The following is a 26,703-nucleotide window of genomic DNA, read 5'->3' as shown; positions in this document are numbered from 1 at the left end:
GCTTAATGATGGTGCCCGGGTTGTCGAGATCCCACTCGCAGTTACTTATGCTTGTGTCAACGTCGAACCTTCCAGTGTCATACCCACTGTGACGGGCCAGTGGTCCCTGTCTCTTTCTTCCTTCCACTCTCATTTCGTTCGTTCGTCCCACCTGCCAGCCAGGTTCCTTCCCCTCCTTTACCCAACGACTTGCGATGCCCAAACGATCTTCAACCCTCGATTTCTCAGACGGGCCTTCGGCTTTGGAGGAGCACCGAGAAAATTCTGCGATAGCTGCCGGAGCCAGCTTTTCTTCAGCTACACGCAACAAAGCAGAGCGCTCTCGCATTCAAGGACTTCAGACCACCTCCAAGTCGCCTGTGGATGGTCGTCGAAGGCATGATCCGACACGGCCAAAGAAACTCAACGAACGAATAAGCCTGTGGATGATCAATGAGGGCCGGCAAAGAGTCTTCTTTGCTGTCTTTTTGCTGCTTCATCTATTGGTGGCTGCGTTGGGCGTCGTCCATTATGGTTGGAAGGACAATCTGTCCAATGCCCGCGCGACTTTTGGGGTCACATTTAGTGTGTTGCTTATTTTCTCTCTCTCTGGTTGTTCATTAAATTCGAATGTCGTTTCCAGCTATTGCCCGTGCCGCAGCCCTCGTTTTGCATGTGGATGTTGTATTCATTCTGCTTCCCGTCTGCCGCAACTTCATCACCCTTCTCCGACGCACACCGCTGGGAGACGTGATCCCCTTCGACAAGAACATTACCTTGCACAAGGCGACCGGCTGGTCGATCGTAATCGGCTCAGCGGTTCACTCGATTGCTCATATTATCAACCTATACCACCTCACCATGGCTGATACGTCAGCGACTACGACTGGTGCACGGATTGCCTTCTTCCTCTCCGCCAACTTTGTTATTGGACCACTGATCACTGGGTGGCTGATGTGGATTTGCCTGGGAGTGATGGTTTTTTTCGCGGTCGAGAAGCGTCGAACGCGGAAAAATGGCGGATTCGAGAAATTTTGGTATACCCACCATCTGTTTATTCCGTTTTTCGTCCTCTGGCAGCTGCACGGCATGTTTTGCATGATCAAGCCAGACCGTCCCCCGTACTGCTCTTCGAACACTATCGGGGTTTTCTGGGTACATGATCCGGCTTCGTCCCTCTCTTTTAAAAACTGACGCTTGCTAGCGTTATTGGATAGTCGGTGGTGTTATATGGATTTCGGAGCGTATTCTTCGCGAGGCTCGCTCAAGACATGTCACCTACATCTCTAAAGTTATCCAACACCCTTCGGACGTGATGGAACTGCAAATCAAAAAGGCAAATACCTCCACCCGTGCGGGGCAATATATATTCATCAACTGCCCCGAAATATCGTACTTCCAATGGCACCCATTCACCCTCACAAGCGCCCCAGAAGAGGATTACATTTCTGTTCATATCCGGGTCGTTGGTGATTTCACGCGAGCATTAGCCAAATCTGTTGGCTGCGACTTTGAAGGTGCCAAAGGGAAGGAGAAGAGCAAAGAGCAGGAGGCTCAAGTTGTCATGACAACCTCCAACCCACGTATAAACCGTGTTTTGCCGCGAATCATGGTCGATGGGCCGTTCGGTACCTCGTCAGAGGACTTTCTCAATTACGAGACCGTTCTTCTTGTTGGTGCTGGAATTGGTGTCACTCCGTTCGCCTCGTAAGCTCGGGTCCAACTGTTTTCTACTCGCTCACTCTTTGGCTCAGTATCCTCAAATCAATCTGGTACCGCATGCAAAACTTCAGCGAAGGCAAGAGAACACGTCTCTCAAAGGTCTACTTCACCTGGGTCATTCGCGACTTCGGCACTGCCGAATGGTTTCACTCCCTCCTCCGTGCTCTCGAGGAGCAGGATTCGCAGAGCCGTATTGAGATCAACATTTATCTGACAGGCAGCGTTAATGTCGAAGACATCAACAACATTGTCGTGCAAGATGTTGGTGCAGAGAAAGATGCCATTACCTCGTTGAGGGCGCCGACGCATTATGGCCGTCCAAATTGGGATCAAGTGTTTGCGTCCCTGGGCCAGAAGCACCCCGAGTCGGACATCGGTGTGGTGGGTGCTGAGTTGTCCAGCAACCGAAAGTTGTTCTCATTGAAGCGTTTAGTTTTACTGTGGCCCACAAGCACTAGCCTCGGCGCTGCGCTACCATTGTAACAAACATTCGGATGCTCGTGGTGCGCGGTTTTTCTTCGGGAAAGGTGAGTTTGAGTTACCCCTGAATACCGTAGTTGCACTGACGTCCCTTGTAGAGAATTTCTGAGTGCTTATCTATTGATGATCAACGACATGAATTTATTGTCTTATTTATTATGCTTTTTGTAAATTTACTGGCGAGCCTTTCGTCCTTGACCATGATGGCCGATCAATCACAAACGCGCATATAATTACGCGCTCCACACTGTGCGTGACCGCGTTTTAATAGAGACTCTCCGACTTTTGATGCGAACATGGTCTGGACTCTCGAATTGTGGTCTGGACCTCTGTCCTCTGCAACGCCCGTTCCGGCCAATCAGCAGCGCCTGTTTCTTGTCTTCGACGCTCATCCTTGTCCGCCTTTCATCCTTCCTGACCGCTGGAACCAGCGAAATCGAGCTACACACCGATTCAGAGCTTTTTGTTGGCCCATCAATAGTAGATCAAGAGTTTTTATTTCGACTACTGGGCCTCAGGTGCCGTCTACGACATTTTTCTTTCGTTTGGACTACCCGCAACGATCCTTCAAGGTCAACGGTGTCCTTTCTCCAGACTACCCGCCGACCTCGTCCTCAATATCCATGCTCCTGCTCACCACCATGTGGAATCTCCCTAGTCAAGCATGCTACCGCTATCTCCTGTTCGTTGTTCTTTCCGCTGGGAACCCTTGCTGCTGTGTCAAATCGTATGCTAGCTTACCGTCACCGTCATCACCGACAGGCTCGATCAGCCCTTGAAACAAGATGTCCTCGCTACCATGGTTCAGGTCAATATGGTCAAATGCGACAATATCCAAGTATCGGTCTCCCGCAACTCTGGAGTCCGGGTTTCAAGCCGGAATCTTTTATTCTGAATTGGCGATACTGTAGCTCGCGCTTCAAGGATTTTGTCTCTTTTGAGTAACCACCTTCGGTATACTGCCGCCGTGTTGGCAAGGGACTTGAATGAAGCCCTGCAATGATGCCCAAACTTTCGGGCAGGTCGATGACTGATGTCATGCTTCGTGTCCCACCGTTACGGGCGTGTCACTCGCCTCACCAACTCGATCTCCTTTTTCACCGGCTCGTCTTGTTCTTTTTCTCGAGACCCTGCTAGCCAGGCTCTCTCTCTCCCTCTCTCTATCTTCCGACCTTCATTTGCACAACAACGACCCACCAGAAATGCCACTCACTTCCCCAAATCGTTCTTCGGGGCTCGATTTTTCGGATGGCAACCCTCCAGCCGCGCTGGTACCACAGGACATTACGTCTCCCCCAGTCCGATCCTTTTCTTCAGCTTCCCGCAATAAAGCAGAGCGTGCGCGTCTCCAGGGCCTCCAACTTCCATCCACACCTCCCGTCAACGACCGTTTTCGTCATGATCCCACCCGCAAAATCAAGCTGACTGAGCGAATAAGCCTTTGGATGATAAACGAGGGCCGCCAGAAAGTCTTCTTTGCCGTCTTTCTGCTGCTGCACCTCCTTGTCGCTATATTTGGCTTCGTCCATTATGGGCTGAAGGACAACCTCAAGAATGCAAGAGCCACGTTTGGCATCACCTACAGTTAGTCGTTTTCCCCGGAAGTGGTCCGCTCGGCTGAATGACCTCTAGCAATCGCTCGGGCAACTGCTCTGGTCCTGCATATCGATGTCATCTTCATCCTTCTTCCCGTTTGCCGAAACTTCATCACTGTCCTGCGACGCACACCATTGGGAGATGTCATTCCTTTCCACAAGAACATAACCCTCCACAAGGCGACCGGATGGGCTATTCTCATCGGTTCTGTCGTCCACGTTCTTGCACATCTGGTGAATTTATTCAAGTTGACAATGGCGGATACCTCAGCAACAACCACTGGTGCTCGGATTGCTTTCTTCATCACGGCCAATTTTGTGATTGGGCCACTCATTACGGGCTGGCTCATGCTTATATGCCTCGGTGTTATGGTCTACTTCAGCACCGAGAAGCGTCGAACAAGGAAGAATGGCGGATTCGAAAGGTTCTGGTATACCCACCACCTCTTCGTCCCCTTCTTCATCTTGTGGCAATTCCACGGCATGTTTTGTATGATCAAACCGGATCGCCCGCCTTTTTGTTCTTGGAACACCATTGGCGTTTTTTGGGTGTGTGAACTTTGTTGTCCTCTTTGTTGATCCTCATATTCTTTGGTCTAGCGTTACTGGATTGTCGGTGGCCTCATTTGGATATCGGAGCGCATTCTTCGGGAGGTTCGCTCTCGTCATGTCACCTACATCTCGAAAGTCATTCAACATCCATCGGACGTGATGGAGCTCCAAATCAAGAAGGAAAAAACGACTACCCGCGCTGGCCAGTACATCTTCATTAACTGCCCGGAGATCTCGTACTTCCAATGGCACCCCTTCACGTTGACGAGCGCCCCAGAGGAGGATTATATCTCCGTTCACATTCGTGTCACTGGCGACTTTACCCGGGCGCTGGCTAAATCAGTTGGCTGTGATTTTGAAGGGGCCAAGACTAAAGCTGCTGCTGCTGTGTCAGAAAAGGGCAAGGAGGCCGAAGCCACTGTTGTCGCTGCTGCTGCGAACCCAAGACTCAATCGCGTTCTCCCCCGGATTATGGTAGATGGTCCGTTTGGGAGTTCGTCTGAAGATTTCTTGAATTTCGAGACGGTTCTTCTTGTCGGTGCTGGTATTGGCGTTACTCCGTTTGCATCGTGCGTTCTATTTCTCGGTGTTACCTTGGTTCTGAAGCAACACCTCGCACAGCATCCTCAAGTCAATCTGGTACCGCATGCAGAACTTCAGCGACGCCAAGAAAACGCGCCTGTCAAAGGTCTACTTTACCTGGGTCATACGCGACTTTGGCACAGCCGAATGGTTCCATTCGTTACTCCGAGCCATCGAAGAGCAAGACTCGCAAAGCAAGATTGAGATCAACATCTACCTGACTGGCCCTATTCAAGTTGAAGACGTCAACAACATTGTCGTCCATGACGTTGGGGCGGAGAAGGATGCGATCACTTCGCTGCGTGCCCCCACCCATTACGGGCGGCCGAATTGGGAAAAGGTCTTCAAGTCGCTGGGCGACAAGCACTCGCAATCCGACATTGGCGTGGTGCGTCTGCTTTCCTTCTCTTACGCTATTTTGTTGGTTCTCAACTCGTCACTAGTTCTATTGCGGCCCCAAAGCCCTCGCCTCCACCTTGCGCTACCAGTGCAACAAGAACTCGGATGCCCGTGGTGCGCGGTTCTTCTTCGGGAAAGGTATGGTGGCTGCCGAACCAAACCGCTTTGGAAACTGATCACACCCAATGTAGAGAACTTCTGATTGTGGGGGACATGTTGCTGGGTCGAAGAGTTATACCCAGATTGGGGGACTTGGTTTTGCTATTGGATTCAGACTACTATCCAGTGCTGTATGTACTTGTACCATATCGTTTCGACCTTCTGAATCAATGACCTCTTGTAATGATGGTGACTGGAAAGAGCGAGGTTTCTACAGAAATAGCAACATTGTCCGTGAGAATGAATAAGGTAAGATGGTCAAGTGTCAGGTCACAGAGCTTAGGGAAATAAGTCCTAGCACACCCCAAACAACGATTGCCAGCCAGCTTTGACGGCAAGAAAAGCTAGCTCCAGAATTTGGCCGTCGATCTGGCGCCGGTAGCGTTGTTGAGCTACCTGCGTTGGAATGTGTGTTGGCCCCCGCATTCGCGCTGGCAAGCGTCTTCGGATGATCCCACACCCAAAACGCGTCGTCCATATATGGAAATCCCGAACTGCTAAGGAACTTTGAGTATTTTCCACTCGGGTCGCCATACGTTGCCGCGACAGCAGCGACATTGGGGTATATCTCCACCGTTACATTCGTCTCCTGCGTCTTCGCCGGGTTGACGGTCATAACGAAGTCCACCGCAGTTTGGATTGTGGCACCATTGCTCGTGGTGTTCCAATCATTGGACGTGGGGTCGACGTATTTGAGCAGACGAGCATTGGTCTAGAGACATATAAACCATTCAGTGATGATTGGAAGAGAAGAACCCACAATCATCCCAGCAATGTTGAAGTTGCGATAATGGAAAGGTCGGGAGCGACTGGCTTCCATTGGCTGCGCAAATAGATTGAGACCGAGCAAAAAAGAATACGACCTGATGTAGCCAACCTGTTCACCGTTAGCTGCGATCTGCGTCTTGAACAGCCCTCCGAAGTATTTTCGACCGAGAGTGGTTGCCCCAGCGTTGTCTCCGACCAGGACCATGAGCGACATGAGCTGGTTGACGTAGAATGTCCCATGATTACTATGAAAAAATGCTCAGCTTATTCGTCGCGATCTGGAGGTTTTCAGCAAACTTGGTGGCGGCCGCAGCCTGTTTGGCTGGCGGCGCGGTTTGTAGCCAGGTGATATACTGTCTGCACCACGACACAAATTGGGAGTCGACATCCTTCGTCCAGTCGCTGCTGGCTCTTTTCCGTAGTATCAGGACACCAGAAGCGATCTTCGCAAGCATTCGCAGATCACTGTCGTGGGATTCGGCATTAGTTTAAGCTCGCGCAGATGATGAATAATTTACAGGACGCCGGTAAATGTCCCTACAGGGAAAAAAAAGTTAGTTCCGCATGATCATGAAAAAAAGGTAAAAATTACGAACCACTCTGGCCACTCGGCCCGAGATTCATCTGCGCGAAATTTAGATTGGGGTTCATCTTCGTATCGCTGTCGAGAAACCACGTCTTGACAAATTTGACTGCATGCCTTGAGCTGGGACCGATTTGTTAGCGCAAACACTGACCAACATTCTGCGAGTAGACGGTGGACGACTGGTTTTGGAAGCTGAAGGCAAGGGCGTTGTAAAGGACAGCGTCGGAAAGATTGAAGAACGATTGGAAATCATCGGGTATATTACGATCGGGGTTGACTTCTCCGTCTCGGAAGACATAAGGGCACGTTTTGCGCACTGACTTGTCGTTAGCTTGGAACTCAGTTGAATGCAGATAGACGCATACTCTGGGCTGGGGATAGCGCAGTCTTGTTGCCAACCTTGGAGCAATCTGGCCATTGGCTAGGCGCGTTAACGTTGAGGACAAGAAGTGATAAACGAGTGCAGAGCGTACTATGGTGCCCAGCTCATATAGTCATGCTTATCACCACTTGGAGCTACGACAGGCTTGAAGGTGACACCTAAATCACGTTTCAGGCGACACGAAAATTGACGAGAATAACAACCGCACTCCACGGTCCATGGGAGTTCATCTCCTCAGCCCAAGCAACAACCGTGTCTTGCGCGCCTTGAAGACTGCTTCCAAACGGCCCCAACGCGACTTGTGGGTCCACAAAATCATTCGGGTATGTGATAAAAGGATTGGTGGCTGTCGCAAGCGAGAAGACGGAAAAGGTCATGAAAGCCGCAAGGAAAGTGGCGGACATCGTTGGAAGAGAACACGCGTTTCCCGAAACCATCGCTGCACTGCCCGTTTTCGGTTTTCGACTGCAGTAGTCTTGTTTTCAGGTGTCGGAGTCGATTAGTAGAAGGTTTATGGTCGGTTGTGGGGGGAAATCGTCGTCGTGAATAAGAAAAGCGCGAAGAACACGCGTCATGAACACGGTGGTTGGTGTTATAAAACGCTCGCACGCCAAATTTTACTCGGTGGATGATATCAGACACATTTAGCAGGCTCTCCACCATTGTGGGAGGGGTAACACGAATGCCGATGCGGCATCTACCCTTCTGTACAGATTGAGTCCGTTGACTTCTCAAACGAGAATTCTGATTACCTAGCGGCCAAAAAGTCCGCCTGAAGCCGTTGTGGACTTGTTACTCGGCAGGCAGTGCCAACGGCAAAACTGCCCGTATCTTATCCAGCGCTATCACTGTCAATAAGCTTGGCTTGTCTCGCAGTTGGAGTCCGGTCTGTCACTCACCCTAAAACACTCGCAGCCTGTTTTGATTCAAGCAATTTCGGACCGATGTCACGACATGCACCATTTATTACACGCTTTGTCGCGTCTAAAGTAGGAGGATAGTAAAAGCAGCCGCGGTGGGAGAGGAAGAGTAGAGTATGTCACATCGTGACCACATAACGTTATTTAACCGTGAGCCTGAGAAGTCGACACCTGAGAGCCAATAATAACAGGTACGGATTAAGTATAGCAGCTCACACCCAACCTACCACATCTCTCCCAATAAGATTCGGCAGTCGCTTCTTGTCCGGAAGCTCCATTCTCGCACACGCCTTCGCACTCATCATCCGGTCGTCGGTGTAGTATACTAACCACAAATCGGAGGCGACCAGGTATGGATTTTGGCGGAGAAATGAGATGAATTCCAAATTCGCGGGGGTGTCCAGAGTCTCGCAGGGTCCGCAGTCATTGCCTGTGAGCTCGGAACTTGGTTCATCAGAAGACGGGGCGCCAATAACTGGATTCGACTCGAGGCTATCGAGCAATGACCAATCGCTAGGGGCAGTAGAGACGATTGACGCTGTTTCGAAAAGAACTTCGTCATCTGGATCTGCTAGCATATTTTCAAGGAAGGCGAGAGAGCTGGATGGGTCTGGCATACACAGCGTTGGGGTGCTGGAGATGGCAAAGTGGACAACTTGAAGCCAGAAGTACGCGTTGGTTACATTGAAACGTAGGCCGTGTTTCCTGTCATTCAGCTCAATGCCCTGGAGTATCGCATCTCGTCCTACAAGCATACTTAAGCTTGCTAAACAGACAGAAAACAAACTGCGCACCATCCCTTCGACCGCGTCCAGACAGCATGAGATAAACCACTCGAATCAGCGCGTAGTGGTTCCACTCCTCCTTCGATAGAGCAAGGTCCTCGAAACGCCGCAGAAAAACAACATCTGGAACGTCCGTTTCTGCCTTGTTGATCCAGTTCTCGAGCTCAAGTGTTATTTTTGCACGGGCAGCAGCCGACTCTGCTCGAGCTCGGAATTTTTTGTCGTCGGATGGAGGAGAAACGGGCAGGAGGCGAGAAAACGCGGCACTGACAGCCATGATTCGAGCGACTGGTAGCTTGGGAACTGAAGAATATATAGGCCATGTTTCAGTTAAATAGCAATGTCGAAGGACCACGTCCTTGGACTACGTGGTCAAACTTGTTGTGGAGGTCGTGGACAAGGTGTGATTCAGACTTGAGTCATTGATGAGCAAGATGATGGTACCATTTACTGCACAGACAAACAAACAAATTTACTACAGATTATCGGTGAATGCTAGATGAAGTTCCGCGTCTTGAAGGCCATATCCTTTCTGCAAAAGCCTTTGGATCACTCCGAAGCCAGAAATATCCTTCCCCATCTCAATGCACTTGGTTACTTCATCCATACCTTCCTGGCCAACGAGGCCAAGCGCAACAGCATACATCGAGCCAGTACCAACCTCTTTAGAAACCGCCTTCGTGAAAAACCACTTGAGTACTTCGACATTGTGACTGGAGATTGTAGCACTGCGCGATCCATCGAGATTTCGATGATATTCGATGGTGATTGATGAACCTAGGCTCCAGTAGAGTGGATTGCTACTCCGAGACCACGCTACTTGGCTTGGAAAGAGCACCCGCAGCAACGACGAAGAAAGGGAGCTCCAACGACTCAACAAAACGTGTTCCTGGGAAATGACATCTTGGGTGACATGAATTGGCTCGGTATTCTGAAAGCTGCAGTTTTGGAGGGTATTCAATGAGGGGAGAACTTGTTCGAAGTTGACCAGGAATAACTGGCGCGTAAACTTAGTAATGCTGTTCAAAAAGCGCTCGGAGGCCTACCTCCCATTCATTTTGATGGACGAGAGACTGGATGAAAGTAAATTTGAGGGTATGAACTTGCAGAAAGTGAGACTTGATGGTCTGAAGTAGTACAGAATATCGCCACGAGAGCAGGTAATTGTCCAGAACAGCGATAGGTTGCGAGAGGAAGTGATATCCGTCAAGTTTATCTTCGTTCCACACCAATTGAAGGCAATTGAAAGATGATCCAGGAGAGATAAGTCCGAGACTGGCCAATGAAGGAAATGAAAGCATCGTACGGAGGCTGGCGAGGTTGATCGGAGTGATATTGCGGGAGAACATGTCAGGAGAGAGTGGTAGGTGGCTAGGGAAGATGGCCAAGTACTCAAGAGAAGAGTGCTTATTCAAGAAATTTGTTATATCGTCGAGAGAGGAGCTGGAGGCAAGATTGGGACGACAGCGGAAAGCGGTCAAGTAAGGGAAATGAATGTTGCCACGGGAGAGAAAAGGGAGAATCGAGGGCGCATTGACCACGGAGAGTGATTTGAGTTCCTCTAACATTCCCAAGGCTCGGAGCAGGAGGGTCTCGAAGGGTTTCAACAACCAGGTTCCCGCGGGTCCACACGCACTACGAATATCAGCTCTAGACTGGATTGAGACTACACAGCAAAGCTCACATATCAACATGAAGTTCTCGCACATAGCTCGCCAGTTGCGCTCGAGACACCAGAGTCCGACAAAATTTGACTAATTGACCGTGTGTCGGAGAGGACAATGAGATTGTGCGATAGATTGCTGGCTCGCATTGGAGTTGAAGAGTGTGATTTACTTGGGTGAGGGGTAACAGCTCGATACGGGCGAGATGGGATGTGACTTCGTAGACCAACTCGGATGGGAGTTCAGCCAACATGGATGGAGGAGAGAGAGAATGGCAAATGTCATGTGATGGCCGAACGGCTGCTTCCCGTCAAATTTCGCTGTCGCGCCGAGTGTAAATGTCGAGCACTGCCTCTGTCGTCTTGCCTCCACCCATATGGTTCCGCCGCCACTGGTGAAACGGCTGCTTGAAGGTGTGGGCCTTGCAGCGTCTGCATTGGTTGCGCTGGTATGTTGCCCTGTCACGTTCTTTTACCAGCGGCCAACCCACCCAACACTGGGTGATCCGAAGCCGCTTCCAAAGCGGAGGGTAGACATTCGTTCTCGACCTCAAGCAACTCAGCCTGAGAACTGTTATTTCTTCAACAAACTGCCACTGGAGCTCCGACTTGTAGTCTATGAACACGCAATCGCCCATCGCCAAATTCGGATGTACCTTTCCGACGACAAAAAAAAGAAACGACGATTCGTAGACTCGAGCTCCTTCACCGAAGATTCACCTCAGTATACGCAGGGAGGACCAGCCTACCGTGATGTCAGATCTTCACCGCTCCTTATCGCACTACTTCGTGTCTGTCGCCAAGTTTACGTGGAGGCGCATGAGATATTATTCAGCAAGAACACTTTCGACGTGTTTCCCAACGAACTCGAGATTATCATGCGCTATGGCCTGGGAGAAAACTTGGGACGGCCTCACATCAAGCGTTTGCGAGTACATTATTGGTACATGCAGTACCAGCCCGATGTGTTTTTCTCTGACCCCCAGCCTACGGTGTTCAAGCACATTGCGGCGATGCCCGAGTTGACCCATTTGTCATTCTTATTCGCCGAACTGAGGGTGTTCGATCCCAACCTACCGCGCCAGAATTACCAACCGGACAAGTTTCTGACAACTCGTTTCGGACGAACGCTACTGGGCATCCAAAACCCCAACCTGCAAAAGGTTGAACTTAAATTTGTTTATCGCCGTCGCCAGGGCGAGGAAGACTCAGATATATACCCTCCAGAATATACGCATTGGAAGATTCTGGCACAGACGGTGAATGATCTGATTGTTGGGTCGAGAAGCTCAAGGGTCATTGCTGTGCCTCGATAGACGCGACTGCGATAGTAGAGTATTCAAACGGTGGTCTGCCCCACGCGAGCAACAGCGGCCTTGGCAACCTGGGATGTTTATCACTGCGGCGCCGATGTTGGTCCCCCAAGTTTCAGGGGTTGGTGGCAGCATGAACGAAGCTCGACAAACATCGAGGTACTTACTCACAGGTACTCCGGCGGGACGCTTCTCCACCAGGGTCCGCAAAATTCGGATCGGTGATCGTCAATCCAACTCGAGATCAAAACTTGGCCACTTTTATAACACAGCCCTCAGCGCGCACTCTCTTTCCTTCCACCATCTCTCTCCCCATGAAGTCGCATGGCCCCAGCACAGGTCTTGGAAAGCTTCTCCTTGCTGGCGGGATTTATCTAGGTTACACTCTCGGCGCCATACTCTGCTTCCCCTTCCTGCTCTACTCGTGCTGTTTCGGCGATCTTCGGCAGGGGCATTTTGGCCACAACTGCAAACCACTCCCAGAACCGAAACCACTGCCTAGACGGCGCATTGACCTCGGTTCAAAAGAGCCAGCAACCCAACCGAAAAACTGTCATTTCTTCCACAAGCTACCGCTCGAGCTGCGGAGAGCGATCTATGAAGAGGCGCTGGGAGGACGGCGAGTTCGTTTATCCGTCGCAGATGACAGACGGGTCAAAAGACGCGTGGTCCGTGCGAGGGCGATGCCGGACCATAATAAACTGTTGTCAGGTGATCCAATCAGTCTCCTGCAAGGCATCTCGCAACTCCACGCCCAGCCCTCCTCCACTCAACGGCATCCGATACCGGTCGCCCTTCTACGCGTCTGTCGCCAGGTCTACATCGAAGCCCACGCCATCGTGTTTCAGTGCAACACATTCGATGTGCTCCCGAACGAGCTTGACCTGATTGTTCGCTGTGGACTGGGGGAGACCATCGCGTTGCCCCATATACGGCATCTCCGGCTGCAGTACTGGTACAGCAGCTATTCCCCATTGGCCATGTTCAACTCCGATCCACAACTGCGCCCTATGTTCCAGCACCTCGCTGCCATGTCCTCTCTGACGAACTTGACTTTCGAGTTTGTCGAGCTTTTGGAATATAATGGCGGCCAAAACCGGGCCGAATACGACCCGAACGACGTGCTCGATAGCTGTTGGGGCCGCGGGCTACTCGGCGTGCGCAGCTCGTGTTTACGCCGGGTTGGGCTGAACTTTGTGCATCGCGAAAACATCCTGCCGCCAGAGTTCAACGAGTGGAAGGCTGTAGAACAGAGGATCGGCGAGCTGATGGTGGGAGAGAATGCCCAAAAGAGGTACAAACAGTTTCTAAAGGATGGTCATACGAAAAACTAGACCCTAACCCCACTCTTTTTTGTTCAGTCAGGTTGTAATATCAGTACTACGGAAGCGTGTAATTGGAGTCGTACTGTATCATGTGGTTAAATAGCTCACTAGTGTATCTGAATCTAACTTATTAATAACAACGCTAACCGTTACTATTAGGTTTCTACATTGAAAGAGCAACATTAAAGCATCACAAGAACGAACACAGGCAACAAAACAATAGCAAGCAGAGTGATGAGTCATCCAATCCGTGGACGAACAACATCACCTTCAAGGACAAACTCAGCACCAGATGCAGCAGAAACCGCAACAACCACCTCCCGCATGTCAAACTCCTCGTGTTTGTCCACGGGTAGTGCAGCGTTAACATAGGCCAACAACGAAGAAACAGTGAGCTCGTCACTCGACGCATGCGTGGTGCAGAACAGGTAGCGGATCGAAGACCAAACGAAGACATTGCTGCGTTGACAAATGTCAATTACGAGAAATTTAGCATGGGGCAAGGTCAAACCGGTCAGATCCCAAGTTAAGATCGAGACGCATAGCGCGTTTTACAGGGGTTTTCGGAAGCTCCGGTTTATCTTTTTGCTCATCACGCTGGACCACACTCGAGTCATCGTGGATGAGGTCTTCGTTCGTTGATTCTATTGGGACCGACGAAAGTGCGTAGCCAGGTACATGGCGAGGAGGATGACTTGGAATCGTTTTGTTTGAAGGAGAAGACGGCGAAGGCTGGCAAGCGACAAGTTGGGCCGGCCGACTATTAGTCGATGCATTCGCAGACCCGTGTTCTCGCTGCTCTTGAAGTTTCCGTTCGCTGTCACTCGTCAGTGGTCTATCTGACGAGCCCAACCAAGAACATACTATCGCGCAAGACATTTGGCTCGATGCTGTACCCAAGGATAGGCACAATAGCTGCTATCTCGTCTCAGAGCCACCCATTTCTTGCACAGCGTGCAGAAAACTCGACTTGGCTCCACAGTACGAATCAACAAGTCTGATTGGAGTCGGGCACGACGGTCTTCGGCATTTCGTTGACGCAACTGGTGGGGAGGATGGTACTGTTGTGGCGAGAGATCGACAGTAATGTTCGGTGCATCAGGAAGCGGAAGGCGGATATGTGGTTGAAGAACGCTCGGAGAAGCAGGCCGACTGCCAATGAAAACATTGAGGACGTGTGCTTCGCGCCAAAATTGAAAGGACGAACCTTGGTATAGATTCTACTGGGCTGGGGGGACATTTATGACGATGCTCGCGCCAGGCTTGTACCGCAACTTCATGATTGTCTGTACGAAATGCAACCCACCTATATGTCGAAGTAAGCCATTCAAACTAGAACACATCGAAGTTGGTGGGACTCACCCGCTACAGACAGCACACAGGGCCCCGTTTTCGTCAAACTCCTTGACGGTCTGGTCGTTCGCAAAGAAAGCGACTCGTTGGGTGAGCGTCACAGAGTCTTGTTTTGGCATTGCCACTGTCGGTTCCTCGAGTTCATATTCTCCATCCACGTCTTCCTCTTTCACAGCCGGAGCCGACCCGTATTTTGCACGCTTGAGGGGACGACTGGTCAGAGGCGGGCTACGTCGAAGGAGTTGGGAGTAAGCAAGCATCGCGGCAGAAGTTGCAAAAAAAAGAGACTACTTAGATGCTTCGTGACGTGGAAGCACCCGCGAGCCGAAGTAACTTGGTGGTGGCGCAAGCAAGGAAGTGGATCAAAGAAGAGAAGAGCAAACAAGGACTCACCTAACTGAGATGAAAAGCTGCCCCTGCTTCTTCAGGCAAGTGTTGCGATGTGCGTCCCAGGGAATCGAGCAATAGGTCGAATGAGAGCGAAGGCGAATCCAACGGTTGCAGACATTGCAAAGCACTTGATACGGTTCTACCTGCCCGACATGAGGGTCATTGACGAAGTAGGCGATGCGCTCTGCTTCTGAGCGTCTCATACGACGAGCATCAGCAGTATTCGGTGGCGAAGGGAGGCTTTTAGGTTCTGAACTGGAGCGTGAAAGTTAGAAAGTGTGGACAAACAACGGTTCAGCACGCATACCACCTCACCACATGTTCCTCCCAATGTCCCAGCGTCAATTGACCGCTGTCATTGCGAAAAGAAAGTGGTTGGTGGCACGTAGCGCACTCGATACCGGCCCTCTCGTGTCTGAGGATAAGTTCTGGGGAGAAACGACTTCCAGGTTCGAGGAAAAGAACGGACGTATGTCCAGTAGTGGTGTCCAGTCGAGTCAGTACAGGTTCCCGTTCGATACCACTGTTTGAGAGACATCAGTTACATACGCATTGGCCATGAGTGGAGCAAGTCTATACCTTGGGACATTCATTGCTCAACCCAAAAGAGTCGCGCTCTACTCCGAGTCGAGAGGTCAGCGCAGAAAACAAGGATGACAAGCAAAGAACACGCCTGCTTTTGTGGATGCGCATCCCTGACTTTGATACGAGCTTAAATAGCATACATCAAGATAAATGCGGCAAGAAGTACTTATGACCTTCCCATTTTTCGCGTCGCGTTGACTATTGACTCGGACGGTTTTAGGTAAAAAAAAAGGGAGGCGGTTACCGGAGGTAGGTGTAGCGGGGGATCAGGTACCTATCGGCGCACAGTGGCTATGGGTCTACGAATTAACTGGCGCCGGCGTTTGGATTGCTTGAACTTGGAGGTGACTTGTGAGGGAAAAAAGGTGACGATCTGATGATAATCTGTTATCACCATCATGATCACAACAAAAACATTCTCCGGAGTTTTATGTAGAAGTTGGCCCTGCAGTGAGGCACGATGGTTTCTTTAATTCTTACTTTTTTCTTACAGCAACAAAGTCATTTAAATTACCTTGCTTGCTGAAATTTGGACCTACATGTACTCCGGCCCGCTTCCCGCTTATTAGGCTCCATTCAGGAGAATGAAAACTAAGGGGAAGGGCGCTCCCGAGTTATCTGGGACATTCTGACCAAGAGAGATCCTCAGCCAAAAGATGAGAGTGACTTTCCCGGACTAAGCTGGATAATGAACTCTTTGCGGGATGCCGAAACAGAGTCTGCATAAACATTCCGGTTCAGCTAACCATAAGGTGATGCTATAGCCTCATGCCCCGGCACCGTCTAGCTCCGTCCAGTTAATGAGTCTTCGCTGCGGTAATGACTGGCCGCACGCATATAAGAGCTGCCCCCAACCTCTTCTGAACGCTCCACTCCATTCAAGCATGAAACTCATCCCTCGACTCACCGTGCTAGCCGCCCTCCTCGTTGGCATCAACGCCCAAACTGCTCAAATCGGCGCTCCTCCACCGGGCACCCATGTCCGCCCAGGCTCGTCTCTCGTCGTTGAGGTGGATCGTCCTGTAAGCGTCGTTGACCTCTGGCGGAAACTGTCATCTGAATCAGCCGCTGAAAAGGATTCTCTCACCGGCTCCATAGAAGTGGCAGTTGTCATTGGCTGCGTGTCGTGTGCTGGACGACCCAGCTGCCCAGCTCCCTCCGACATCACGGGCTCCATACTCTACAACGGACCATTCAACCCCCAATTCCAGCAGGGGACTTTGGGCAAGCCGCCACATCAGAACTTCACAGTCACGATCCCCCAAAATATCCAGAAAGGACCCGCGCAATTGAACTTGGTGCATGCAACGCTGATTGGGGTAAGATAGTCGTGTCGTTCTTGCGGATTTCGCGGCTGACTTGAAGTAACCGCGTCAGGCTGGTCTATTCCCTTTCCTTGAGACCAGAAACATCTCCTTGGTGGTTGTTTGAGGGCTGGAGCGAGTGGTTGAAGTTTTTTTTTGAAACTTGCAACGGACACGTCAGTAACTAGTAGCTTTTTTTTGCTTATAATGAATTTGTGAGCCGCCTTTTGACACTTCCACGCCCGTGTTCGCCTCTCAACTCCTTGGATTCGCTGGCAAGACCAGTGAGATGGCCGTTCACAGTTACGATGTCACAGCACAGTCACGTGTGCCCGATCGAGTTGCCCAAGTCAAGATTTAGAACTTCGTCGCAAGATCGATTCTCTGCGACGGTATTGGGATAGCAAATCATAGACTTGAAAGAGAAATGGGTTTTCGTTGCCATTCGTCATGTATATTGAGAATATTTAATGTTTACTCGTGTGCACTGGCAAAAGCCCAACACTTTGCTCCCAACTCCGAAAGCTTTTACTAGGATACGATTAGATACCAGGATGACTTCGGAGACGAGGAACGGCAAACCAAAGGAGTGGCGGCGGCGCGAGCGTTGTGAATGGTCCAGTTGGTGTTGTCTAAGATCATGTTAGAGGTATATGCAGAACTGGTAACCAAGCCATTTGTTACCTTTGTCAACAGCTCGACGGTTGTCGCCGACAGTCCAGCCTTTGTTATCTGTAGAAGTCAGTCGGTGGGAGAATATCGAGCAAGTCCGAATTGAGTAGTACCTTGGTCTACTGCCCGACGGTTGTCTCCAACAGTCCAGCCTTTGTTGTCTGCGAAGATAGGTTATACGTGAAATTTGGCAGAACGATTAATTGTACCTTGGTCGACCGCACGGCGATTGTTACCGACGGTCCAGCCCTTGTTGTCTTTTAGGTTTATCCGTTAGCTTCGATTATGTAGACCAATGTGTCTTTACACACCCTCATCCACAGCCCGGTTACCAACAGTCCAGCTCTTGTTCTTGCTGTCTTGAGACAGGATGAGCCTAAGATAAAGAGAGGTGTGGGCAATGTTGCGTACCGGTATCAGCCTGTTATGTTGGTTAGTTTGCTGCAAAGTAGCTTCACAAAACAAACTTACCGCAGGAGTCGGTGCGGCGCGCTTGGCGTCATTAATGGTCCAGTGGTCGTTGTCGCTGTCAAGCTATCCAATCTCAGCATGACTCGTCCACCGGCAGTCGCAAAACATACTCCGGTCGGTGCAGCGCGCTTGGCATTATTAATGGTCCAGTGGTCGTTGTTAGCGTCCAGCTAGCAGCCTCAATTAGATCCTCCATGAAACACCCAACCGCCATGACACACATTGGGAGTGGGAGCAACACGCTTCTCAGCGGCCTTGATGGTCCAGCTATCGTTGTTTTTGTCGACCTGAAAGATGGTCAGTGTTGGTACTAGCAAATCAAGTGATACATACTACAACTGGGGTTGGTGCGGGTTGGCGTCGCTCGGCAGCTTTGATGGTCCAGCTATCATTGTTAGCATCGACCTGTTGACAAAAGGTTATTTCAGTGGTCTCAGCGCTGCAGAGATGCTATGACTTGCCGCTGGTGTGGGGGCGGGCTGGCGTTTGTCAGCAGCCTTTATCGTCCAGCTATCGTTGTTCTTGTCGACCTTGAGGGCAATGGGTTATTTTAATGATACTGGCACGAAACTTTGGCTTACCACCGGAGTGGGGGCAGGCTGGCGTTTGTCAGCAGCCTTTACCGTCCAGCTATCATTGTTCTTGTCAACCTCAATGACGATAAGTTATTGTGGATTGCTTGTCGCATCATGACCTACGATTGGAGTGGGTGCCGGCTGGCGTTTGTCGGCATTGATGGTCCAGTTGTTGTTGTTCTTGTCAACCTGCAACAATCGAGTAAGATAGCGAGTTTCAAACTGGTGTCCCCACTGACCACGGGGGCAGTTGGGGCAGGCTCGCGCTTATCGGCCGCGATGGTCCAGCCGGTGTTGTTGTCGTCCTAGGTTTCGGGTGCTCAGTTTACAGCAATTTGGACTGATAACAAATACTAGTACCACTTTGAGACCTCGGTCGCCGATCACCCACTTGCTGTTATCGGAGTCCTGTGCACCGAGAGAAATCAGAGATGTGGTACGAGACACGTGAAGCACACACGAGATTGGGAGTTGGGGCAGCACGGCCAATGTGCCAGCTGGTGTTGTCGGAGTCGACGAGGTCGGGAGCGACTGCACGCTGAACGGGTCCAGCGACGACCATTGCAGCGAGTGCAAGAGCAAGGAGGGAGGTGAACTTGGCGCTGAACATGATGGTGGCTGAGGGGAGGAGGGACAAGAGCAGAAGACTCTGACTTTAGTGCTCGTTCTGCATGGCTTTTATACGCTAGATGCGTGACCTCCACTCTTCCGCAGTCCGAGTCTGGTGAGGCACATAACTGCAATCGGAGAATAAATTTAGAAGTTGATTCATGGTACCATTCTGTTGAGATTTCAGAGATGAAAGCCAAAGATGCTGCCATTATTGTAGCACATGCAACTGACCATCGGCGGGAAAGACGAATGAGAGTCCAGTGGAGCAGGTTCGAACTTGAATGCCCAAATGGGGTCAAGTCGAGAAAGGTTGGTATCTGATAGCTAGCTACAGATGTCGGATATGTCGTACCTCGCGCAAAAGTTCTGATCGCCAAGAAAACTGCACCTTCTACAAGTTGCGTGCTGACAATCCATTGAAGCATTGATAATAGATGACGCGTTGGTCGTTCGCATGTCGTTCTCCAATGTAGATGTATGATTCGGCTTTTTTGTCCTTGCACGGAAACATGGAATGATGAAGAAGACGAGTCACATGGTCACGAGAACTCAGGTCACACACCTGCCGATCAACATGCCAAATATAGAATTGCATCTTTCACCATTCACGATGGCATTGGACACTCACTCCGTTCACCTCACTTCTCGTCTTATTCACCCAATTCGATGTCTGAACTCCGATCGCTACCACCCGAAGTAGAGCTTGGAAGGAACAATCAAAGGACCGACACGCGCATGCATGAATCTCGGGACTCATAGTGGGATATTATCATCCTTCAGGCTTGCCATTCGCCCCAGCTTTCTTCTTCCGTCAACACCGTCATGTCGAAAGAGCAAGAATACAGTCCGCTCATGGCCGAGGACGGCGAAACCGAGCCATCCCTCTCCAGTCCACAGAGGAAGGGTATTGTGGCGCGTTGCACTTCGAAACTCACCCGAGGCGTGCTGGGAGTCATCATCGCCATTGAGACGATCGCTCTCATCGTTGCTCTCGTAACTTTGAGCACTAAGCGTCACCGACCAACGTGCTTCGTCACCCCTACCCCCCAACAAGTCCTCTATTGTTCGTCGTTGTTTATATAGGACTGGACGCTGCAACTGACTGTTGAACAGCTCCTGCGCTGGATGCTATAGAACACGAAGTTCGTGTCTACAATGTTGGCTTCACAGGTACCTCTCCTCCCTGGTCCTGGGGGGGCCGAGCTTAATTCTTCCAGGCGATCTCTCCCCCTTCCAAATTCCTTCCTCCGTCAAGCTCGACCAAATGTGGAGCGACCTCTATAACTGTAGGTGCCCCATAACTTGTTAGCGCTTCACACTTAGTTGGGACCAGTTGGTATCTCGAGAATCACGAAGGAAGAAGCGGCTCAACTCCCAAATAAGACCCATGCTATACCCGGGGACCCAGGACACTACGTGAGAGTGCCCCTCTGGATGTTAATATCTACTGATACCTTTCAAGATTGCTGAGCTCGACGTCTTCCACAACTTGCACTGCCTGAACAAAGTGCGAATGGCCGTATGTCTCTGTTTCACCGTTTAAAAGTCAGTATACTGATGAGAACTACAGCTCGATCCGGATTACTACCCAGAGTGGCGTATTTCGACGACTAACAACTGGATCGAGGAGCAAAAGAACGCGACAGAGCATGTTCACCATTGCATCGACTGGATTCGTCAGTCTATCATGTGTGCAGCGGATACGAGTGTTATTGTGTGAGTTTTTGTGCTTTTCCCACAACTTTGTCAGACCCATGCAACCTATTCAGCTGGCAATGGAAGAACTGGGCCAACGCAAGCCTCGTTCAAGGCAATGTCGCGCACACCTGTCGCAAGTTCGATAAGATACAGGACTGGGCGAAGGACAGAATGCTGCTCAAGACTTTTGACCCAACTGTGAGGATCGAGGACGACATCGTAGTTCCAATCTTCCACTCCGATATGTCTTAGACTACTTCAATCGAAACAACTTTTCGCGACCGGGGAATGTGCGAAACGAAAGAAATCAACATCAAAGGTGATACGACTGTCTCGGCCGAACAACCCCGGATCAACCTGAGCCTTTTGAATACTAAGTACTTACCGCGATGTAATGACAGCAACGATAAGTATCAGCCAGTGCCTTGTTCTTCTTCAGTTGGAGCTGCACGCGCTGATTCTATGAACAACAACGAATACGTCCAACGCTCAACAATCGAAGCCAGTGGCCAAGTGGAGTGGTTCTCTGTGCCTAGTTCCTGCGGCGGAACTGCCCTTGGAACAACAACATTGGAAGCCCCAAAGTCAACCCATCGGCCGAGGTTCGGGTCCGAACGGAGACTGGTTTCCCACGGTTCGGAGCCTCGGTTATTAATGGGTGAGATGTCATCTTATCTCTCGCGCAAACTGAGTCGGCGCGGAGAATCTGACACATGTCCACTTGTTCGGAAATACGCCCGCGGTAGTATATGGCCAGGACTTCATATTGATAAGAGGGCTGCGACCGACCGACTTCGTAGCATTCTGAGCTTCTTGCGAACTGATGTTATGGAGCCTTTTGCTATCTCTTCTATAGCAAGTTCGGGGAGATGTCCGGATTCACCACGAGTTGGGACGAATGGTAACTGGCTGCCGCACTGATGGGGTGGTCACAAATTCCGAGGGCTTGAGAAAACCTCGAGAAAGGCTAAAATGAGCCAGATAAGGTCGCCCGAGGACGGCTAAATGCTTGTTTATTATAAACTTAGAATGCCCAGAATTTTCAAGTCGAGCTCGAGTACGAAGATGCTTACACATTGAAGACAGCCGTGCACTGTGACAAGCGGTAAGGACATTAAAATGACCAATTGTCAGCGACTCGGAGCAGGTAAGAAGCCATTGTACACCAGTAATTGGATGGCCAGTCATGGTCTCCTGTTGGCACGCGGTCGTCCAGCCAGTGAATCGGCTTGCCTCCCAATAAATTCCGCTGTCCGACGTGAACAATACAGTGCACAAAGGCCAAGAGGATCACGCCATTGGTGTGTGGGTTCATGTCCGAGTCGGAGTAATGATCTGAATAGACGATCAGTCTCTTCGGTCAACAATGTGACAGCTTCGAACTGCTCATCAATAGCAGCAGGGGGTGACCGGCACTGAATAGCACCTCCACTCATCGTAAAATGCCTCCCTGCGAGGCTCGGGCTGTAGACATCTTTCGCTATCAATATCAGAACAAAACCGGCTGGATGGTTGTTGCGGACCTGGGCCAGACTGTCAGAAATAGCAAGTTAAACAAGACGGCACTTGCGGAAAGCCCCCAGCATGCACCCTCGGATGGCGAAACAGTCCGGCTCCACCATTTACTCCCCACTCTCTATGGAGGACGGGCCAGAGCAGGATGAGGCCAAGGCAGATTTCGAGGCGCCAATTGCTCACCGCTCTCGTCCATCGCCGTCACGCCGTGTTTTGCTCTGCCTCCTCGCCTTCGAAACACTGGTCATTGTCTACCTTATCTTCCGCCCTCACACAAAGACCAGCCATTCTTGGCCCTCGCTCGTTTACTGTTAGTTCGCCTCCAGTCCAGAGTTCATCGCTGTAATCAAAATTCTAGCGCCAGCCCAGGATGCTGTCGAATATGGTCTCACATCCTACGCCATTGGCGGAGACCCAAAGTTCCATATCCAGCCATCGCCTGAACTTGATGCTAATTGGGACGACCTCTACAACTGTCAGTGCTTGTCCAGTATCCACCCAAATTCTCTGAGCTCACTCTTCCCTCATTGACAGTCGGAATCTCACAGATACCGAAGAGTGAGGCGCGCCTGCTGCCGAACAAGACGTATCCTATTCCTGGTGACGAATCCAACTATGTGCGTGTGACGTTGGCCTGTGGTTCCTCGTGTACTTATTGATACGGGGTCAGATCGTCGAGCTCGATGTGTTCCACAACCTGCATTGCCTGGTGTGTAATTGCGATTGCCGTAGGCCCGAATGTTGATGATCAACCCAGAATATGATCCGACAAGGACTGCATGTCGGCATGTCGATTTGCTGCCGACGAATCGAGGCTGATCTGCCTCAACAGAATATTACAAGCCCATGGAGCTCGATCACCTTGATCACTGCATTGGTGAGTGTTATCAGCAAATTCGACGCCGCAAAATCACTGACATTCACCTTCAGATTGGATTCGACAGGCGCTGATGTGCGCGGGAGACACGAGCGTAATAGTGTAAGTGAAGACTCCAACACTGGCAATCCATTGGCGTTAACTTGCTCGCAGATGGCAATGGGAGCCAGAGAACAAAAGGTCACGATTCCAGGGAGACGTTGTCCACACCTGCAGAAACTTTGACAAGTTGCGTGAGTGGGGGAAAAATCATATGATTCAAGGGCATTTTGATACGAGTGTTCGGATTGAAGACGACATTTTGGTAAAGCAGATTCCCAAAGACTTCGCGTTGGGTTGATGTTACGAATTTAAATTGTCTGGTACTAGTAGTTCCTGTTACTCAGCCATAAATGTGTTCGAATATGAGAGCTTACCACGGAGATCTTCGAAAACAAATTTGGCCAAATTCCCTCCAATCAGCTTATGCCCATCGACAGTTGGGTGTAACCCATCCAAAGTGTGTTCGTAGTTCAGATCTTGGCATATTCGGGACTGAGGCACAGTCACTATTCGGATGTCTTTGCGCGGTTTGCTTTCGTAAGATATATGCAATGGGAGATTTTCGATGTTCAAAGAGTCCAGAGGCTCAGTAAAGTCGATGAACGGATGCTTGAATTTCAGTGACGATATAACGAGAGCACAAACGCATACTAAAATATAGACCGTTTCGGTCTCCTTCATTTGCGGTGTGGTTAGTAGCTCTTTAATGAACTTGAGGAGCGTCTTGGAGAACTCAGAAGCAGAGACTACGTCGTTCGTTCCTGAAAACATCATTGTCATAAGCATAGCAATGGACAAGAATCCACCCGAAGTCATGTACCGAGCGCTATAAACACGTATTTGAAGTCGATGACGGATAATGAGGGCTTGAAAGGCGTCGCATCCCACACGCTGCGCTGCGTGATTTTGTGGTCAAAGGAGAAAATGAGATTGGTGAACTCCAGGCACAACTTACGCAGAAGAATTTGTCAGACATCCCACCACAAAGTGTGATGCCAGGGTAGGCAACGACCTCCACTTCTACGTCCATGCCATTATTCGACAGTGAATTTGCCGTTTGATAAGGGTAAGCATCGAGGATCCCAAGAGGAAGGGCTGGCGAAGTCGCATCTTCCAAAGAGAAACCACTCGAAATTGAGTCGCCGATGAAAAGCATGTTGGTGGTGGCCCTCGTCGAAGGTTTGTAGATATGACAATCATTCTGTCGCCTGTTTGAGCCAAGATGAATCCAGACTATGAACAACTTACCGGGAGTTCAAGGCCGTCTATCTCTAATACGGATGCCCAGTCAATCAGAGTGATTTTTACTTCACAAGTTACATCAAATGAGTCGAGAGATGGCCAAGGCTGATCGGTGGTCCACAGATGTATCGATTTAGCTATGGGCTCAATCGTCCTAGTCTCTCGTCTAGCCAGCACGGACGAGTAGAAGAAAGAAATGGTAACAGCGATCATCTTGGTACCACCATTCCATTTGTCTTTGCGCTCGGTCCCGGAAGTAAGACTGAGGAGGATAGTGGAGAGCTTATGCACAGGCCTGAAGTGGAACGTAAGACTTGCACCAGCCCAGGAAGTCAAAAGACAACCGTGACTTTCGATCGGTCGCCTGTTAGAGGGGTCCAATAGCGGGAAAAACTCCCATCGGCTTGAAAGTATAATTTGAGGCAAGAGTGCTACGATGGGAGTAAAGGGCATAATGTATGTTGATCCTGTGGTAGTCGGGATGAGGAATTGAGAAATGTGACATCTCTGTGACGGCCCAGATAGGCACTTGTGCTGTACGAGTCACGGCCCATTGATGGGCCGGCCCCAAAACGGCCCAGTGACAAAAAAGTTGCCTTCGGGCAAAATCCAATGCGCCCTCAGGGACGAAATATCGTGCCCGAGGGCAATATTTTATGCTCCCTCAGGCATTCAATTTCATGCCTGGAGGCACAATTTCTGTTCCCTCAGGTGCAAGTGCATTGAACCTACAGTACATTATGTTTTGCCCCTTCAGTGTAAGTTCTGGTCACTGTAGGACAGCTCATTCTTGTTCCTGCAGTGAGTTTTGTTCTTTCCCTTCAGTAGCAAATAAAAATGCCCTCAGGCCTATCATTACTTGAAGAAACTGAGATGAATTCAAGTTACTTGTAATATAAAAAAAAAAGCTACAGTTCAAAATCCTGAAGCAAAGCACTATAGGCAAGTCACCAAATAACAGAGAAACAGCATTAAAACCAACAAGAGCAAGATGCTATAAGATAGGTATAAATGGTTTGTACTTTGGCCTTACTATGATCTAAGAAATCCAAGCTGTAATTAATTGAGGACATTTTTAACCAGTCTGATACAACTTAATGATTTATCCCTTCATGAGATACATTGTGTTATGAGCAGAGAGTGGCTTAAATGAGTTGAAATGACATGTTATTTAAATTGCCTTTTTTGGAACATATCACCATCAAGTCCCCAGAGGTACTTATACGATGAAAATGCCTATAGTCAAGTTTTCCTTCAGGCACAATTATAAGTCCCTTCAGGTATAAATTGCAAGATGCCTTCAGGCAAGAATGAATGATGCCTATAGGCATGAATATTGAGACCTCAGGTGCAAATTTAAGTGCCTTCAGGTACGAATATAGGCACCTTCAGTCACAAATCAAATGTCCCTTCAGGCAAAATCAAAAAAGGGGCCGTTTTGGGGCCATTCGCCCGATTTGGACGGCCGTTTGTACAGCACTGGGTTTGGTCTCTGACGGCCGATCTGGCACGCTTACATCAGCTTGCGAGCAGCTTGAACAGTGCCATTTCTTTAACCTGTTGTTGGATAACGAGTGGTGGCCATCCAACTAGCAACTTGAAGCTTCAAAAGCCTCAGAGATTCATATTTTCCGCCACCCTCTGGCTCACTCTTTTCTTGTCCTTTCTTCCTCAACCTGTTGCATCATAGAGCTTGTGCCGCCAAATCTTCTGGACTCGGACACCTTAGGCTTCGATTAGCAATAATTCTGAACCCAGCTCCTTGGGCGAACCCCAGACGCCTGTATCAACTTTGACCGCGGTCAGTTTTTTTGGGCATCGACTACTCGTCTTATAGTAACGCATGCTCTGCGGAACGAATTATCAAGCATGGAGATGCCTTTGTCTCGCCTTGCCATCGTGACTGCCAACCTCAGGAGGTTGCTGCCAACCTCAGGAGGTTGCTGGAGAGTTGAACCACCTTTTTAAATTCATCTCTCCATGCTAACTGGACGAGTACAAACATCCCTCAGGCTCATTCTTTCATATTAGTCAATCGATCTATTGGCTTGTAACGAACAGAAGATTGTCTACCATCCGCTCTCGTCGAAGCTTGACGATAGTGAACAGAGAATGAGTACTAGACTAGCGTTGAAACTTTTGACATGAATGGCCTGT

The 26,703-nt window shown here is 50.0% G+C and overlaps 10 protein-coding genes across 10 annotated transcripts; 5 read left to right on the top strand and 5 right to left on the bottom strand.

The window, feature by feature from the left end:
- Nucleotides 1-194: 194 nt before the first annotated feature.
- Nucleotides 195-2,290, top strand: MIND_00593500 (FAD-binding FR-type domain-containing protein; the record flags this gene model as incomplete). Its single annotated transcript, XM_037362693.1, has 6 exons — nt 195-564; nt 623-1,134; nt 1,184-1,686; nt 1,734-2,082; nt 2,135-2,228; nt 2,280-2,290. The coding sequence occupies 6 exons, from the start codon at nt 195-197 to the stop codon at nt 2,288-2,290; spliced, it is 1,839 nt and encodes a 612-aa protein (XP_037220614.1).
- Nucleotides 2,291-3,383: 1,093 nt separating this feature from the next.
- On the top strand, nt 3,384-5,511 carry MIND_00593400 (FAD-binding FR-type domain-containing protein; the record flags this gene model as incomplete). The annotated part of the gene is made up of 6 exons (XM_037362692.1): nt 3,384-3,765; nt 3,814-4,325; nt 4,377-4,897; nt 4,950-5,298; nt 5,354-5,447; nt 5,501-5,511. The coding sequence occupies 6 exons, from the start codon at nt 3,384-3,386 to the stop codon at nt 5,509-5,511; spliced, it is 1,869 nt and encodes a 622-aa protein (XP_037220613.1).
- A 251-nt stretch (nt 5,512-5,762) lies between these two features.
- Nucleotides 5,763-7,641, bottom strand: MIND_00593300 (Chondroitin AC/alginate lyase; the record flags this gene model as incomplete). Its single annotated transcript, XM_037362691.1, has 11 exons — nt 5,763-5,812; nt 5,865-6,180; nt 6,229-6,291; nt 6,346-6,481; nt 6,534-6,701; nt 6,755-6,773; nt 6,833-6,928; nt 6,974-7,138; nt 7,188-7,243; nt 7,296-7,362; nt 7,413-7,641. The coding sequence occupies 11 exons, from the start codon at nt 7,639-7,641 to the stop codon at nt 5,763-5,765; spliced, it is 1,365 nt and encodes a 454-aa protein (XP_037220612.1).
- A 1,743-nt stretch (nt 7,642-9,384) lies between these two features.
- On the bottom strand, nt 9,385-10,826 carry MIND_00593200 (uncharacterized protein; the record flags this gene model as incomplete). Its single annotated transcript, XM_037362690.1, has 3 exons — nt 9,385-9,906; nt 9,956-10,544; nt 10,594-10,826. 3 exons carry the CDS (start codon nt 10,824-10,826, stop codon nt 9,385-9,387), a joined length of 1,344 nt encoding a protein of 447 aa, XP_037220611.1.
- A 2,623-nt stretch (nt 10,827-13,449) lies between these two features.
- On the bottom strand, nt 13,450-15,546 carry MIND_00593100 (uncharacterized protein; the record flags this gene model as incomplete). The annotated part of the gene is made up of 8 exons (XM_037362689.1): nt 13,450-13,669; nt 13,722-14,027; nt 14,075-14,362; nt 14,418-14,516; nt 14,573-14,791; nt 14,957-15,208; nt 15,261-15,476; nt 15,533-15,546. 8 exons carry the CDS (start codon nt 15,544-15,546, stop codon nt 13,450-13,452), a joined length of 1,614 nt encoding a protein of 537 aa, XP_037220610.1.
- A 795-nt stretch (nt 15,547-16,341) lies between these two features.
- On the top strand, nt 16,342-16,969 carry MIND_00593000 (uncharacterized protein; the record flags this gene model as incomplete). The annotated part of the gene is made up of 3 exons (XM_037362688.1): nt 16,342-16,560; nt 16,615-16,857; nt 16,916-16,969. The coding sequence occupies exons 1-3, from the start codon at nt 16,423-16,425 to the stop codon at nt 16,967-16,969; spliced, it is 435 nt and encodes a 144-aa protein (XP_037220609.1). The 5' UTR covers nt 16,342-16,422.
- Nucleotides 16,970-17,370: 401 nt separating this feature from the next.
- MIND_00592900 (uncharacterized protein) lies at nt 17,371-19,381 on the bottom strand (the record flags this gene model as incomplete). The annotated part of the gene is made up of 18 exons (XM_037362687.1): nt 17,371-17,373; nt 17,425-17,474; nt 17,527-17,574; nt 17,628-17,675; nt 17,724-17,771; nt 17,826-17,873; nt 17,926-17,935; nt 17,986-18,048; nt 18,096-18,155; nt 18,207-18,272; nt 18,319-18,390; nt 18,447-18,515; nt 18,567-18,635; nt 18,684-18,749; nt 18,800-18,865; nt 18,921-18,968; nt 19,021-19,162; nt 19,215-19,381. 18 exons carry the CDS (start codon nt 19,379-19,381, stop codon nt 17,371-17,373), a joined length of 1,143 nt encoding a protein of 380 aa, XP_037220608.1.
- Nucleotides 19,382-19,994: 613 nt separating this feature from the next.
- MIND_00592800 (uncharacterized protein) lies at nt 19,995-21,122 on the top strand (the record flags this gene model as incomplete). The annotated part of the gene is made up of 7 exons (XM_037362686.1): nt 19,995-20,235; nt 20,286-20,342; nt 20,390-20,458; nt 20,506-20,588; nt 20,635-20,691; nt 20,743-20,888; nt 20,942-21,122. The coding sequence occupies 7 exons, from the start codon at nt 19,995-19,997 to the stop codon at nt 21,120-21,122; spliced, it is 834 nt and encodes a 277-aa protein (XP_037220607.1).
- Nucleotides 21,123-22,454: 1,332 nt separating this feature from the next.
- Nucleotides 22,455-23,336, top strand: MIND_00592700 (uncharacterized protein; the record flags this gene model as incomplete). Its single annotated transcript, XM_037362685.1, has 6 exons — nt 22,455-22,695; nt 22,744-22,860; nt 22,920-23,002; nt 23,056-23,094; nt 23,143-23,262; nt 23,316-23,336. 6 exons carry the CDS (start codon nt 22,455-22,457, stop codon nt 23,334-23,336), a joined length of 621 nt encoding a protein of 206 aa, XP_037220606.1.
- A 268-nt stretch (nt 23,337-23,604) lies between these two features.
- MIND_00592600 (Lipase-GDSL domain-containing protein) lies at nt 23,605-24,759 on the bottom strand (the record flags this gene model as incomplete). The annotated part of the gene is made up of 6 exons (XM_037362684.1): nt 23,605-23,627; nt 23,679-23,913; nt 23,956-24,065; nt 24,125-24,200; nt 24,260-24,505; nt 24,553-24,759. The coding sequence occupies 6 exons, from the start codon at nt 24,757-24,759 to the stop codon at nt 23,605-23,607; spliced, it is 897 nt and encodes a 298-aa protein (XP_037220605.1).
- Between the last annotated feature and the right edge of the window lie 1,944 nt (nt 24,760-26,703).

The sequence above is a fragment of the Mycena indigotica genome, assembly GCF_014461135.1.
Source record: "Mycena indigotica strain 171206Taipei chromosome Unknown Mind.scaff0005, whole genome shotgun sequence".
NCBI classification, from domain to species: Eukaryota; Fungi; Basidiomycota; class Agaricomycetes; order Agaricales; family Mycenaceae; genus Mycena; species Mycena indigotica.
This window is presented reverse-complemented; position numbering and strand designations above follow the sequence as displayed.